The sequence below is a fragment of the Octodon degus genome, unplaced genomic scaffold (assembly GCF_000260255.1).
Source record: "Octodon degus isolate 3935 unplaced genomic scaffold, OctDeg1.0 scaffold00026, whole genome shotgun sequence".
In the NCBI taxonomy this organism is placed as follows: Eukaryota; Metazoa; Chordata; class Mammalia; order Rodentia; family Octodontidae; genus Octodon; species Octodon degus.
The window spans coordinates 415,061-431,531 of NW_004524602.1; the positions used below are offsets into that span (position 1 = coordinate 415,061).

Sequence of the window (16,471 nt, forward strand, 5' to 3'; positions counted from 1 at the left end):
GCGCCAAAGCGCGGCGAACTTGGATAAGGGGCGGGGAGAGACCACGCCCATTGCTGCTCTCGGAGGCGGGGCCACTGGGAACCCGCCCTGGCCGCGCAGGCGCAAAGCTCAGCGAACGCAGGCGCAGACGCACAGAAGGTGGGCCGGGAGCCGTCCGGCTCCACGCCTTGGCCTTTGGGTCTGGCTGCTGGACCCCTGTCCCTGCAGCTTGCTGATGGCTCCCAGGGTTCTGTTATTTTTCGAGCTGCCAACCAAGCCTTATCAGAGTGTCACTTTAGTAGGTCATTAGAGCATTTTTAACGAATGGGATTGAAGGGAGGCAACCAATAAGCCATTCTCTACGTTTCCTGTTTCTGATTCTCTTTGTCTGTCCTCACAGGATCCAGTGGGTCAGGAGCACCTTGAGGTCTGTGATGATCGTGATGATTACCCAGAACTGAGGCCGTTTGTGCTTACCAATCAGATCCCCCAGGTCCATCCGTTGGTGCTCTGTCCCCAGAATGACACAGGGTCCAGGGAAACTCCATCCAAGGTCAGGGAAGATCACTGCATGTCACTGGCTTAGAACATTGAGTGAAAGTGAGCATACTGAACTGTCTCCTAAGAGTGGACACTCCTTGGCCATCTGAGTGTGTCTGACCACGGGCACCTGACATGGAGAAGGAAGATGTACTACTGTTGCACTGTGAGGTCATTCGTTGTGCACACTGACCTCCGTGCCAGGGGACCCTGGTGTCAGACACACCCAACAGAGACAAATGCACACAATGCCCTTGCAAAGGTGGATCTCAGTTGTCACGGTATACAAAAAGGACTTCAACCCGCAGAGCAGTGGCTTTGAACAATGCCATGAATGGTCTAGTGCCTTCCTGTGTAACCTTCTACTGTGGTTTTGGTCACTCTACCCCACTGCCTTGGGGTTTCTCAGAGTTTGGAAACAGAATGTTTATCATACATCCTCTCCCACTCCAAGATATCTGGGCCACTTTCTAGCTTTCAAATATAAAGATGTAATTTTGAAAGCCTCACACTTAAACAATGGTGAAATTTTGGCTACTAAAAGAGCAACTATCTGATTAAATGTGTTTTAGTTTGCATGACTCAAGCTTATGTAGGTTTTTACTCTCTGTACATTAATTGTAAGCATTCTGCCTCCAAATTATTCTAAAAGCACACTGATCATTTTGTGCCTTTTAATTCATCTGCTACTCAACTGTTAAGGCTTTCCCCTTCTGGATACTTGCATCCAAGCGCACTATTATTAATTTCCAAATGAAGTAAGTTGTTTTGAATAAAATTTAAGTTAATGACCTCAAAAGAAGAAATAGACTACAATAAGGAAAACAGAATAAAAGATCCAACTGTGCACCAAGCATCACAAATGTACATCATGCTTCATAAAAATGGTTTCACTTCTGTAGTTGTTGGGCCACCAAAGAAAATATTTCTTGCCATGAGTCATGGCCAAAAAGTTTGGAAGTCACCATATTAAGGGCAATCTAAAGACTTTCTAGTTTTATATTTATGACAAGAACTCTCAATTTCTTTTTTTGAGACAGGGTCTCAAATGTGCAAATCTTTCTTTCTTTCTTTTGTTCTTTCTATCTACCGGCTCAGCCCAGCCTGAGGTGGGGCTGATGTGGCATGTGGTGCTGGGGATCAAACCTTGGTCCCCTGAACCTGCCTATGCTTGTCTAAGAAGGTGTTTTAGACTGCTGAGCCATCTCGCCAGCCCTCACATCTTACTTTTAATAAAAGATGTATTAAGCAATTAATATATCCTTATACCACAGCATTGGAACTGAGTTATCCAATTAGAGATGCCTTTTGTATCTGATGAACATTGTGAAGCTTGTCTGAGAATGTTTCTAAATGCATAAAAAATGCATAAAAACAAAACACCGAAGAAAATAATTATATCAAAATAGTTATCAAAATATGTCTAGAATTGCCCATGAATGAACTTTTTATTAATATAGCAGAAATAATACCTTCTGTAATTTCAAAATACTGATGAACATAAACAATATTTTAATTATCTCAAATGCAATAATGTAATGGAAAGATAGCTGTGATTTGTATTAATGACAAGGTCATAGTTACTGTCAATAGAGTACTTCTATATTTGTCCTATATAATTTATTGTTTTATTTGGTACAGGGTCTCACTACACAGCTTGGACTCATAGTGATCCTCCTGTCTCAGCCTCCCCAGGGCTGGGATTACAAGTATACACCACTAGGCCTGGTTTTTGTGGCCAGTACAGTACACCTGGGATTCTGGGGCAGGCACGGCATGCAGTACCAGGGATCGAACCCAGGTCCTTGTGCTTGCCAGACAGGCACTTAGACTGGCAAGCTATCTCCCTAGCCATTTATAATTATAATTATAATTGTTGCATAAAATTATATGTTGCATATAATTACAATTTTAAAAATGTTAAATTCTAGCTATGAGTTAAAATGAAGACATAATTACTTTCCTTTCTTAGCTCGCAGGCCCCCCTAAATGCCTGTTGAGAAAATCTGGAGTTTTGCCAATGTAACTACATTCCACTTAAATATCTGAAATAGGAGTTGTGATCTTGTGGATGAATGATTTAGCATAAAATCAAGCAAACACTTTTGCTAAGGATGAGCGAGGCAGCAGTGAGGTGTTTGGCCTGCCGTGAAAAGTTTGCCAGCCATAGGAGGCCAAATTTGAGCCTATCCTGGAAGGCTGCAGCCCCACAGGTCACAGCCCTGGGCAGATGCAAGTAAAGTCATGGGGCCACAGCATCTGGGACTCACCCATACCCTCTCCTCTCCTCACCACTCAGAGCAGAAGGAGCCTCACAGATCTATCCCATACCTGTCTTCTTATAGTAACCCCATTATAGGGTGAGTCAGCCACTACTTGTGCACCTCCAGGGACAGGGAGCTCACTACTTCCTGAGTCCTCTTTTCCAGTTCCAGAAAGACTTATCTGCCATGCCAGAAAAGACATGAATCAGCAGATGAGGAGGCAAATGGCCCTATCCTCACCCCCATGGCTGACACTCAGACCCCTTCCTGTCCTCCTCCTCCCTTCCTCAGGCTTCAGAGCCTATGGGGATGCCACTTGTAGGGACACCATCTCATCAGAAAGTATTTCCTTCTGTCCTCTATGCCCCCACAGACAGAGCCCAGGCCCTTCCTACTTCCAAGTTGGATACATGGTGGCAAAACAACTTGGGCTCTACAGCTACCATGAGGTGTAAATTATGCAAGCTCACAGTGGGGTCTCTGAAATGGAGATCATAATAGAACTTACCTTGGAGGCTGACATGAGGATTAAAAGAGGCAGTACATGTGACATGCTTAGGACAGCTTCTGGCACAAAGAAAACATGGAATTATTATTCTGGAAGCCACCTTGACAGGGAGACCCAAGAGCTTCAAGGTCTCGTTCCTTCACCCAGGGGTGAAGGGTGCTCATTGGACAGCTCAGGGGTTTACATCTCTGATGCTTATTGCCCAACCATGATACACTCTGGGGTATTTCTTCACAAGGAATTTTCTAGAAAGTTCTTCCCCACAAAGCTGTGATTAACATACTAGGTTTACACATTCTTATCTTGAATTCTCATGGGTGTATATTATTTGTAGATTGTGTGTATGTACTACTCTACTAATACATTTGCTTTGAGCCTTGCATGGAAAACACAGGATGCAGAACCCCGACCAGTGCCATCAGGACAGATCAGCTTCACTTAACACAGAAAGGTAAACTCACCCTGAAGGAGGCAAAGGACTTACCGGCCCCTTGGCCAGCAAGGCAAGGTAAGGAAAGACCAGGAATCCCTTAGGAAATGGCTACTTCTCTTTTCATTCCTAATATCTCAGTTGGGGAGGAGATGGTGGGACCAGGCAACCAGAGGAAAAAAGGGGTGACCAGAGGCAGAGTCTAGATTCAAATTCGAACCCACAACACATGTTTCCTATCTCTAGGAGTCCAAGGTCCAAAGTCCTCCTCAAACTAGCCTCCTCTGGGACACAAGCCACAGCTGTGGTAAAACTACTCTAGGGCTACCCTGAGGGGTAAATTATACAAGCTCACAGTGGCGTTTCTGAAATGGAGATAATAACAGAACTTACTTTGGAGGCTGACATAAGGATTGAAAGAGGTAGCGTATCCGCAGAGGAGCTTTACCAAGACTGGCCAGAGGGTGGCAGTCGCCACCTGCTCAGGGCCACTGATGGAGGTCTGGGTGCCTCCTGTGGCTTCACGGTGGGCCCTGGACCAGCAGAGACTCTGTGCTTTGTACACACCTGGCAGGAGAGCATCTAGGTTGCAGTAAAGGATGGTGAGAGAAGTGGAAATGAGAGGACCTTTACCTGCAAAGCTAGAGGCCGTCAAAAGGCAAAGGCTGTGGCGGGGTGGGAGGGGACTTTAGGTCTACAGGGGCTGGGATCAAAACTGGCTCTGGGAAGAGAACTCGTGGCCTTGGATTTCCCAAGGGACCTAGACACCCCTTCCCAGGACAGCCAGGGAGAGCAGGTGCTGCATCAAGCTGCCAAGCAGGAAGCCTCAGATCAAATGTGTTTGGGAGGACAAAGGAAATTCAAGAAGCAGAAAGTGGCCATTAGAACAGCCTTGTGGCCGAGCTCCTCCCCCATCAGAGATGGAGCCGTCACCGCCTTCACTTCTCGGGACTGCTGGGCTAAAATGAGCAGAATTACAGGCTGTGCAGCCTTGTGTGCAGTGACAGCTGACAGGCCAAGCAGCCAGAAAACACTGGGGACTTCCCCCCAGGGGCTGCTGTTGTCATTGCAGCAGGCACCATCCTACACCTGAGCACTCACCGCATGCCTAGTACAGGCTGCGTGTCTCCCTCAGCCTGTCTCTGTAAGAGGGTTTCCATGGAGCCTGCCTCTGTCTGTGCTTCTTTGGACCTCAGTTTGCCCGACTGTCCATCCAGTGAGGTTGCTAGATCTGGGCTGCCTTCTGTTTTACCTCCTACTACTCTCTCATAGAGTGAGCTGGGGTATTTTTCCACTACTTAGTCACCTTAGCTGTGAGCTACTCCTGTCACCAGCAGTTAAGCCATATTTATTACTGTATGGGGTGCTGTGTGTATGTGTCACTTTGAACTCTATGGTCCAGACACCCTTCCAGGGCATGTTCTGCATGGGTTTCAACCAGTTCCACCTAACTTTAAGCAAAAGGCACCCCCCTCGCTCTGAATCTACTTCCATCTTCACTGGGGCAGCCTGGACCAACGGGAGCCACCCAAGGGGTGTTCTTCCCTTTGTTCCCCAGGGGGACAGCTCTGAGGCCCTGCTTCAAGACTCTTCAGTGCTGGTGGCCAGTTCCATGATGTGTCCTCAGTTAAGCTGTTCTTCCTTTGTTTCACCTGTCCCTCCCTCCTGCTCCCTGGGATCACATTGCTAATGAATTCTGGCATGGGGGTCTCAGGCTTTGTTTTGGGGGACTCATAACCATGACTGTTTCCAGGTGACTGTGACTGATAGGAAAAGTGAGCTGACTTTTTTTTTTTGTTTGTTTTACATTAATGAACTTCTCACTGCCTTGTGCTCAGAGACAATTTTTGGAGAGGCAAGAAGTCACTGTGGTGGGGCAGAAACCCACTCTTTCTAGACTAGAGAAGGGATTGAAGTTCAGGAAGCAGACCAGTGGAGCCTAGGGGATCAGTGAAGGCCTGATAGTGGCCTGGGGATCTGCGGACACTCAGCACCTTGGCACCTCCCTTTGTTCCTTGGATCCCCTCTCCTTGTCCTTAAAACAAGAGAGTCCTAAGATTGGGTTCCTACTGGGCTAGGCCACTTCTAAGAAAGGTGACTTTATATCTTTAAGCCTCTACTTTCTCACCTGTGAAGTGAGATCAGGTCCTCTGGGAGCTGCTGGGAAGATAGACGAGTCAAACATGGACACTATAGCACTGAGTGCAGCTGTCACACGGCCCAGGCCACAGCAGGAGCTCCAGGATGGGTGCTGTCAGGGAGGGGCTGTCAGTTTCTGTTTTGAGTCTTTCCCTTTAAGAGAGGATGCCAGGTCTATAAGAACTCACAGCTGACTTGTGATCCCTAGGGACTGAGCACAGAAAGGAATGGAGTTGACACCCTGCCTTGGCTGGGCCTGTATAGAATCTCTGGCTCAGCTAGGCCATCACAGAAACCCTGTCTATGGCTCCTGAGTGATGAAATCCCTCTATTCTTGCTCTGTGTCTCCAGCTTAGAGGAGACTGAGCATGGGACTGGGACACTGTCCTCTTCCCTGGATGGGGCACTCTACTTGAGCACTCAGACTCCTCAGGGAAGCTGGGTGCCTAGGCATTGGCCAGCAAGGCAGACATAGGACTTGGCCTGGGCTCTGGCCTCAGCTCTACCTCAGGTCTGTGGGCATGGAGCCCCCATGTCCCCCCTTTAGCCCTATCCCCTTGCTCACATATACAAGTGACCAAGGTCCTATCACTCCAGGAGGGCCTTGAGCTCTGACCTACAGAGGCACAATTCTGTCCTTGTGGACGATAATGGCTCCTGGGGCTGGGTCTCTGGGGACAGGGCTGCTACTCCACAGAGACTGCCTCCAAGGGTCCCCGGTCAATTAATTTGGCAGCTCAGTGTTCAGGGGCAAGTGGTCATTGAGAGGATAATGTGTCCACGTCAGAAATGAATGATGGGATCCGCCTCGGGGCTATAATCATTGTTTCCCCTCTGCTCCACTTCCCTTCAAGGCCTGCTTCATCATCCGGTCCCTGGGTTTCACGCATCATTGACTGGCCACCCCGTGGTCAGTGAGTGGCCACGGGAGACTCATTGTAGGCGCATTATTGGCCACTGGTTGTAGGGATGATGGAGGGCAGTCCCATCTGCACACACATTAGGCCCTTTGTCCCTGCACTCTATAGAGAAGATGAATGAAGCCTGTCACTGGGCTTCTGCTGCCCGGGGATATGAAGGGCCTGGAACAGACCTGGGCCGGCTGTGGCAGAAAGGGGCCTGTGCCCCCATTACAGCTGATGCTTGGTTTTGTGAGTGAGGTCCTTTCACACTGTGAGATGCAGGCTGACAGTACCCAGACCAGCTGATTCTAATACTTTATTGTGTGGTGAAGAAGCCTGGGTCTGAGAAAACCAGGGATGTATCCAGGGTCACTCCAGAACCAGCAGCAGGGCCCAGACAAGAACCAGAGGTGAGCTCCCATAGGCATCGCTATCCTGCTGGGCTGACCTCTGGCTATAGGAACCTGCCTTGTGTCAGAAAATTTGGCAGGGCCAGCTTCACAGCAGAGATGAAATGTGGAGGACCCAAATATGAGGAGTCACCCTAGATTGAGGCTAGCAAACCTCTGCAGCTTAGGTAAACATGTCAATCACAGTTTATCAGCCTTCTGTGGCTCCCATGGCCACAGTAGCATCCTGGTTCCTTAGCTCGGCTCTCTGTGAACTGTCCCAGGTCATGCCTGTAACTTTGTGAGAGGTAGCTGGAGAGAGATCATGACCATGGTCTCTCTAGCATGACAATGCTTGGGGACTCTTCTGTCTGAAGAGCCCCCATTCTAGGTCTTTCTTCTGGGGACTTGTACATTGCAGGCCTGACCCCATGACCTAGCACAAAGGATCAATGAACAAGAGAAAGAAGGAAGGAGTTGACTTCAGGCCTATGCTGGCCAAGAGCCTTCCCCCAGCCCTGCCTCTACCTCAGCAAGCTCAACCCTGGGTGGCTTCCTGAGGGCAAGAATTGGAGAGCAGAAGGAAAACACCTTTCAGAGACAAATGCTCCTCACAGGGCTCCATAGTGTTAAAAATGGAAAAATCCTAAATGACTCATAGAAGGAGACCATGTTGTATAAATCAGTGTGCAGAAAGGCTGTGTGATAGGGTCGTCCACAGCAGAGACCCTGATGCCGACAGGGAGGAGATCCGTAATTCAGGAAGATGAGATCATTCCGATTCTGGCATGTTGGATCTCCAAATGTTGATGTGACATTTTTTAATGCACTGCACCTCTACATATGCAAGTGTGATACCTTCCTGAATTCTCAGTTCTATTGATCTTTTTTTTTTTTTTTTTTGGAACCCGGGATTGAACTCAGGCCCTTGCACTTGCCTGGCAAGTGTTTATTCTACTAAGCCCTCTCCCCAGCCCCTGATCTTCTTTATTCTGATGCCCATTCCTATGACTTATAAAATATAAAAATGTTAAGATGATTTTCTTTTTATTCTGGTAAGACAATGCCATCCTCTTTTTTTTCAGAATTGGGGATTGAACTCAGGCCTTGCACTTGCCAGGGAAGTGCTTATTCCACTGAGCCATCTCCCCAGCCCCTGACAATGCCATCCTCTCCAGTCTTTCTTCAACTGGTTTTTTTCATAGATTTATTTGCCCATATAAATTTTGTTCCAATATTTTTAGCATTTTGGACTGGGTTTGGGATGATTTGGAGGAGTAGGGAAAGCTTTATAATTGTGAGTCATTCCATTATAATATTTTTGAAAATTAAAAAAATAGTGAATAGCAGTATGGGAACTGCTTATGCTATGAACTAAGGGGAAAATATGGTTCCTAACTATGCTACCATGTAATCATACCAGATCTCCCCCAGCAGACAACTAGAAGGAAATATAAACATGGAAACAAACAAATTCTTTTTTTTCAGAACCGGGGATTGAACTCAGATCCTTGCGTTTGCCAGTCAGGTGCTTATCCTACTGAGCCATCTCCCTGGCCCCTAACAAATTCTTTTCATTGTTCTATTTTCTAATTTTCCTACAAGAAGATATTTTTACATTATAAAGTAAAAATATACATTTAATATTTATTTAAATGAAGAATATTTGCTGCGTATACTTGTGTAAACCTGGGAAACTTAGTGAAAACTTGTCTCAGAGTAGAATAGAAATTTTAAAATGACTGAGGAGGTAGCTCAATGGCAGTGTGCTTGCCTAGCACATGCAAGGCCCTGGGTTCAGTCCCCATTACAAGGGTGGAAGGACATCGTCAAGAGAAGACAAGGTTGAGGCAGGACTCAAACATGGACATCAGGAAAGGTTTGAGGCCCAGAGATAAGAACCTCAGTGCAGAGGCTGTGCAGACCACTCATGGCTTCTCTCTGATGATTTCCACAGGAAGCATTGGGCCAGGCCAGAGCCCCCAGGCAGAGCTGAGCAGAAAAGGATGCTGAGAAGTTTCTCCTCACAGGGTCTGCTCTGGCCCACAGAGGTTCAGCTCACAAGACCAGGTCTGTGGAGTGGATAGGGCCCATATATGATGGGAAGTTCTCACAAATGTGCCCAGCCCCTGTCCAGCCTGGATATTGCTGACTGTCTAGGCTGAGAACCCTTTTGCCCACATGACATATGTCCTTCAGAGGGTGTCTGCTGAGCAAAGCTGAGAGCTGACATGGGCTGGGTGATGAGCTCAGAGGACAACCCAAGGCCATCACTACACAGGGCAAGCAACCAGGCCATTGGAGGCATGGGACCCCAGATGTCTGAGAAGCAGGAAATAGCCCATCAATACTGAGTTCTTCAATCCCCTCCAGAAAGTAGGCAGGCAACACCCAACTCTATCTCGGAGCCCCTCACAAATCATATACAAGATTTGGTGTTAGACGAACTTTGCTACTCCTTAAAGTGAAGGTGAGCTGTGCAGGCAGTGCCCATGCTCTGTGTGAGAGAATCCCCTAACCTGGGGCCCAGACCAGCCTCCTTGATGTGCAGAGGAGGAGAATGCAGAGGCTCTGTGAAGGGGAAGAACTTGCTCCCAGCCACACAGCAAGGAGGGATGCTGCCCGCACCACCCGCCTCTCAAAGTGGATGCAAGAATACAGAATTTCACCAACAAACCAACAGACTTTACCTCCAACACCATCCCACCCCATACAAAGGATAATGAGTCCATGTCAGCTGTCAGGGGCCATGGACGTGTCAGCGCTGGGAGACAAGATGGATGGGCTACCATTAATGAGTGAGGGAGTCTGGGCTGGGGGGCGGATGGCTCTAATGACCACTGGGCCTGGCCTCCCTGAAGACAGGTAGCCCAACCAGGCTGTTCTTTTGTGACCCAAAATGACTGTAGCAGGGAAGCCCCATTCTTCCCATCTTCAAGGCACACATGCCAGATGGGGATGTGCATCAGAGCAGACACAGGGCAAGGGTGGAATGGACAATGTCGTATTTCAAGGGAAGAGAAGGTCAGACAGGTGAAAATCTCTTGAGGCCTGGGTATAAGGCCAGAACCTTCCTTCCACATTCAGTGCCTGCCTTACTTTCAAAGCCAGCCATGCCCCATAGAATACCCAGGGCTGTCTCCTGAGGAACAGGGTACAGTCTGATTGAAAGCCTCAATAGATAGTGCCATGCTCACAAGGGAAGGGGAAAAGAGGACCCTGATGAGGATCTGGACCCCAGAAAATGGGGCTTCTAGTCCCTGCCTTCTCATTCCCAGGCTCATCTACCCCATCTGCCAGGCCCTTGGCTCCTGGCCCTGACAGCAAAGCAGACAAAGACTTGAAGGGAAGGAAAAGTTTGAGCCCTTAACCACAGCTAATAGACCTACACACATAGGAAACTAGATTAGAAGCTGCTAGAAAAGCCTTCATTTATGTCACCATGTCTACTCTGTCCCATCAGAGGTCCCTGCCCATGCTGCTCTGAGTCTGGGAAGGATAAGTGTCTATGTATTTGGGGTGAGTGCTGCAAGTAAGGTGGTATAGGAAGAGGGGGCAGACACAAGCTGCTCACCTGGAGGATCAGGGAGACCTATGGATCTTTGAATTGTGAGAAGAGATATTTGACAAGCAAGCAGCAGGGAGGGCAGCAAAAGAACAGTCCAGGTGCCTGTGATCTCCAGGGCCAGCTGTAGGGGACATGGGACAAGATGGAAAGCAGTGATCCAGATTCCGAAGGCCTTAGAGCTGCAGGCCAGCAGAGGGCTCTGGCTTGAGAAGGCCATAGTCAGCGCTGTGAAGAAGTGCAGCCTAACCTGGAGACCAGCTAAAGACCAGTCCCCTTTGGTGCCTCCCAGGGCTTGCCCATGTAGCCAAGATTAGCTTGCCTGGGCACTGAGAAGGTACAGGGCAGCTTGAGCTGATCTTACCCAGTGGGTCGCCAAGGCAGAAGACATACCCAGAGAGCCCAACAGCTCATGGAGAGCTCACTCCAGGCCCAAACCATCTCAGGGAGAAGTGTCTGCTGGATTCTCCTGGGTGATCACTGGTCAGCAAATACAGAATGGAACCAAAAGAACCAGAACATTCCTTTCCAAGCTTTGCCACAGAAGAAGCCCTGAGCTGAGACGCCGGTAGCCTTAATTCCAACGCCCAAACCTAACTGTGCTTATAGGTGAATTCCTCTGTTTCATGGCTCAGTCTCCCTATCGGTACTGCGAGAGTTCACCCCTCCTGACTTTGTCCCTGAATTCTCAAATGTGCATAGACTATTATTAAGCTCCAGGATCTCAGCATCTACATTATCCTTGGGCTCAACTGAATAGACATATTTGGAGTCCACGATGCAGATGTAAAACCAAAGCCAGGTAACTCCCTACCCACCCACCCAAGTGCCCTCATGGTAGAACCTGGATGAACATGCAGGCTTCCGTTCCCCAGTTCTATGCTCTCCTTCCCTGGAGAGGGGCCTGGCAGTTATCCAGGTTTTTTTGGAGATATTGTGGTTTTTGTTTTTTTTGTTTTGTTTTGTTTTTTGTTTTTTTTTGTTGTTGCTTTGAAACAAGGTCTCTCCACGCAGTTTCAGGCTGGCCTTGTACTCACTATGTAGCCCTGGCTGGCCACAAATTCACAGTGATGGGCTGGAGAGATGGCTCAGTGGTCTAAAGCACCTACTTAGAACAAGCTTGGCAAGGCATCAGGGACCGCGGTTCAATCCCCCAGCACAAAAAACATGCCAGCCAGCCCCGCCCCCTGGTGGGCTGAGCTGGCCACACACACACACACACACACACACACACACACACACACCTCTCTCTCTCTCTCTCTCTCTCTCTCTCTCTCTCTCTCTCTCTCAAATAAAAAAAAAATACAAATTCACAGTGATCTTTCTGCCTCAGCCTCCAGAGGCAAGAGTCACCATGCCTGGTGATGATCATTCAGTTCTGAAGGGTCTGAGGATCTCAGTGAAACTTACCGTTCTGAGCAGCCAGGCTCAGGTTGAGGTGGTGCCTTCTGCCTCTGCCCTGACCACATCGCCCTCAAGGAGCTGCCAAGAGACAGAAAGAAGCAGGGAAACATTAAACACAGTGGAAATATCACTTTTGATAAGATTGTCAACACTTCCCAACAGATGTAGCACTGGTCGTTAGACAGGAAATTTTCCAGAATCATTAAAGAGATCCTGGGGACCACCCAGTCTGTAGATAGCCGGCACGCTCACGGCATCATAGATGACACCAACAGTGATGTTGTGGAGTTCCTAGCTGGCTAAGAAGCGTAAGAAAATACTTCAGTTTAACAATAACCCACAACCGTCGGACCAACTATGAAAATATTTCAATAAAAAGATGATGTGATAAAAAAAAAAAATCCAGTTCTTGACTGTGTCTCTAGGTGGAGGGAGGAGGTAGGGCACCCTCCCTTCGCTCATTTCCTGCTCTTTGAACACCTGGCCTGGGTCCACGTCTTACTGGGCCTGGGTCTGCAGGGCTACTGGGACAACATCTCACCCGGGACTGGAAGCTGGTGGGAGTGGGAGGGGCTGAGTCTGGGGGCACCTGAGGCAGCGGGTGAACTCTGAGGATCACGTTTACAAACACACTGCGGGCCAGGGAGAAACATTAATTAAATATTCACAGCCCACAGAGCCTAGGGAGTCGTGACAAGGACATGATCACAGCTCAGTGGGGAACAGTGCTGCTGGAATGTGGGGCGGCCATCGGTCTCCATCAGCCACCCGCAGGTCTTATTAGGATGATTCATTTCCGAGTTATCAGCACTAAAGCAATCACTGTCATGGGTCGGGAAAACCCTCTTCATCACTCAACCCCAGGCCAGGCAGCCTCAGGAGGCATGAAAACTGAGTTTGTCACAGGTTGGGTAGCAGCAGGGGACAGCAGGGGATGCAAGCCATCATCCCAGGTCCCTTTCTGAGCAGGGAATTGGTCTGATGACTCATCCTGGCTGTGGCCTGAGACTTGGGCCCTCAGGTGGAGCTCTTGGGGCTCAGCCAGCTGCCTCATCGATCCGAAGAAGAGAATGGGTTCCCCTGGACATCTGGGAGGCCAGCCAGCTGTCCTGCAGCTCAGCCTCCTGCCAGAGCCTGAAGGCCTCCGTGGACCACTGGCCCCACATCCGTCAATCTTGATAAGGAGGCCCTCAGGGAGCTTGGGGCTACTCCAGCCACTGCAGCCTTGTCCTGGAGATGCCTGGCTTGGGATGAGGGGAAGGAGAGGGAGGGCTCTGTGCTCTCCCTGAAAAGCCATTAATCCCGTCGTGATGATTAAGCACCCGTGAAGAGTGTATTGTGCTGCGTCCACACGCACGTGCCACAAGGGGCAGAGAGGTGATTGATCAGGGATGAATGCAAAGCCCCCTCTTTATGGACTTTCAAAGGCACCATTTGGCATCCTGAGCAGTGATCGATGTGAAGCAGCTGACCCCCCTGTGGCCACCTCTAGGCAGCAGGTGGACAGACCAGACTGTCATGGACAGAGTCCCCTTGGGGGGTACTGGGGGCTCCCCTGCCAGGATCAGGGTACCTACCACTGCGGGCCCCTTCTGCTTGGGGCTGCTGTTTCCCAGTGCCGGGCTGTTGGCCATCAATTTACCTCTCCTCTGCACTGAAAGGGAAACTGGAACAGTTACCGTGTTTTCTGATAAATTATAACCATAGCTCCCCCAGCCTTACAGCCTGGAAGAGCCTGGCACTCATATAATTCAGGACTAATAGAAGCTAAGGTTGTCATTTTGAGAGCAGGCATTCATCCAGAAAACCTTTATGGAGAGCTCGCCAGGTGCCCATTCCCGCACTGAGTCTTAAAGATGGAGACACAAATCAGACAAAGTCTCAGCCTACAGAACATACCCATAGACCAGAGCACCATGAAAGGGAGAACAAGGTAGCTTGGCAGAAAGAAGCTGGACACTGGGACCACTCACCATCCTACTTGGACACTGGGACCACTCACCACTCTGCCTCCTCATTCCACCTAGAGATGCAGTCAAGAACTGGATGATTTTTTTAAAATCAGATCATCTTTTTATTGAAATATTATTTTAGTTGGTCTGATGGTTGTGGGTTCTCAGCTTATCTGAGTTAGTTCCTGCATCTGAAAAGCAGCTTTGAGGACATTACCTTCCTGAATGGTGGCTTGTCACTAAACAGTGAGGTAGCATCTAGAAGGCTCAGTGAATAAAGCATTTCCTCCGCTTGCTCCTACCCATTCAGTGACAAACCACAGAGGGTTGTGCTGCTCCAGGCTGAAGCTCCATGGAGTAGGTGCTCTTAAGGGGTTCATTTGGGCCGGGGAGATGGCTCAGTGGAATAAGCGCTTCCCTGGCAAGCACAAGGACCTGAGTTCAATCCCCGGTTCCACCAAAAAAGGGGGTTGATTCAAGGAGCCTAGTTAGAAGAACAGGGAGTTGGGAGTGGAATTCACTAGGAAAGGCAGAGGGACACAGAAGAACTGTGGGCAGAGGGTGGGGAAGGAAAGACCTGGGAGGAAGGAGCCTGCCACACATCAGCCACACAGACCTCTGAGATGAACAAACCGATGAAACAGAAATGGAGTGGAACTGGGAATGGTCTGCTACCATGGCTCTGCCTGGGGACAAGCTGAGGGTGCCACAGGGCTGTACTCAGGAAGAGGCAGCAGAGGGAACTCTGGGTGGAGAGGAGAGGTCGGCAGATGCTCGGATAGCCAACTTGACCAGAGCAAGGATGCACGGTGGTCCAGAATGGGCCATCCAAACAACCATACTCGGAGATACAGAATCCCGGGCAGAGATCTGTGCCATGTGCAGGGACACCCAGAGGTCACTCCAGGACATGCAGACATAACACAGGGAACTCGAGGCATGCAGTGCACAGAGGTTGACAGGATGTGTGCCCAGTCGGAGACACGGGAGAGATCTGCAGTGGATGCACAGGTGGTATCCAGCGCAGTGCTCCAAGTGAATGCATTCAGAGCCTGCTTCCCTAGTTCTCAGACACACACAGGAAGCATATGTGTGGAGAGTATCACAAGAGCGTGCACGTACAGACAGATTTATGCTGGACACAGAGCAGCCAGCTTGTCCCACTCTGCTCAACACTTTCTCCTTTCGTCACTGCCGAGCCACATCCTGAATTCTAGCAGGGAATTTGTGAACCTGTGTGTCCGTACAAACTGCACACTTGCATTCAGGTAGAGAGTACACAGTTATATGGACATTCCTGGGCCTGTGAGGATCACCCTTACCAGACTAGGAACATCTGCCCAACACGGCACGGCTCTAACAACATATTGCGCATGCCTTATTTCCTATGATCCTCCCAGACCATCTGAGGTTAATGGGTATCTGTATCACCCCTATCACAGAGGTGGAGACAAGGTTCAACCAGTTTTATTTTGTTGTTCTTTTGTTTTTTGTCTTTTTGGAAGAGGGTTTCACTATGCCGGTCAGGCTGGCCTTAAACTCACTTTGTAGCCGAGGGTCATCTTGAACTTGCAGCAATCTTCCTGACTCAGCCTTTGGAATGCTGAAATTACAGGCATGTACCACCATGACTGGCGTTTTTCTTTTCTTCTCTTTTCTTTTCTTTTCTTTTTTCCAAGATAGGGTCTCACCATGCAGTTTCAAGCTAACCTTGAACTCACTATGCAGCGGTGGCTGAGTCTTGGGCCTGCAGGTGGAGCTCTTGGGCTCAGTCAAATGTCTCATCCATCCGAAGAAGAGAATGAGTTCCCCTGGACATCTGGGAGGCCAGGCAGCTGTCCTGCAGCTCAGCCTCCAGTAAAAGCATGGTCTCTGTAGACCACTGGCCTCACAGGAATCCTCCTGCCTCAGCCTTCTGAGTCCTGGGATTGCAGTTGTGAGCCACCATGCCCAGTGGTAATCGTCCAGTTATTTAGTGTGTTTCTAGGTGTGGTGAGGCAGTGGGGCACCTTCCTTTTGCTCTTTTCCTACTGCCGGGCCCACATAGCCAGTTAACGAGCTGAGTCTCTAACCTTGGTCCCCAGAACTCCATGTGCTTGGCCTTACACTCCGTCACCCTTTACCCTCTCAACTACTTAGTGGTATTATCGATGAAGGTAAATGGAAAGCAACCTCATCCTTAAATTCAACATCTAAGCCTTAAAACCCACTGTGAATTACTGCCAACTAATGAATGACTGTAGCAAAGTGGGCCAGTTATCAAATGTGTACCCTAGAATACTTACCTGTGCTATGTTGGACCCTTGCTGAATTTCTTCTTCTTCTTCTTCTTCTTCTTCTTCTTCTTCTTCTTCTTCTTCTTCTTCTTCTTCTTCTTCTTCTTCTTCTTCTTCTTCTTC

At 49.0% G+C, this 16,471-nt stretch overlaps 1 protein-coding gene across 1 annotated transcript in view; it reads right to left on the reverse strand.

Moving 5' to 3' along the window:
• Window positions 1–12,144: 12,144 nt before the first annotated feature.
• LOC111816071 (nebulin-like) overlaps window positions 12,145–16,471 on the reverse strand; it is a 14,459-nt gene continuing 10,132 nt past the window's right edge. The window contains exon 9 of the mRNA XM_023712628.1: window positions 12,145–12,198. Within this exon, the coding sequence (XP_023568396.1) occupies window positions 12,145–12,198 (54 nt within the window). The remainder of the gene's footprint in view (window positions 12,199–16,471) is intronic.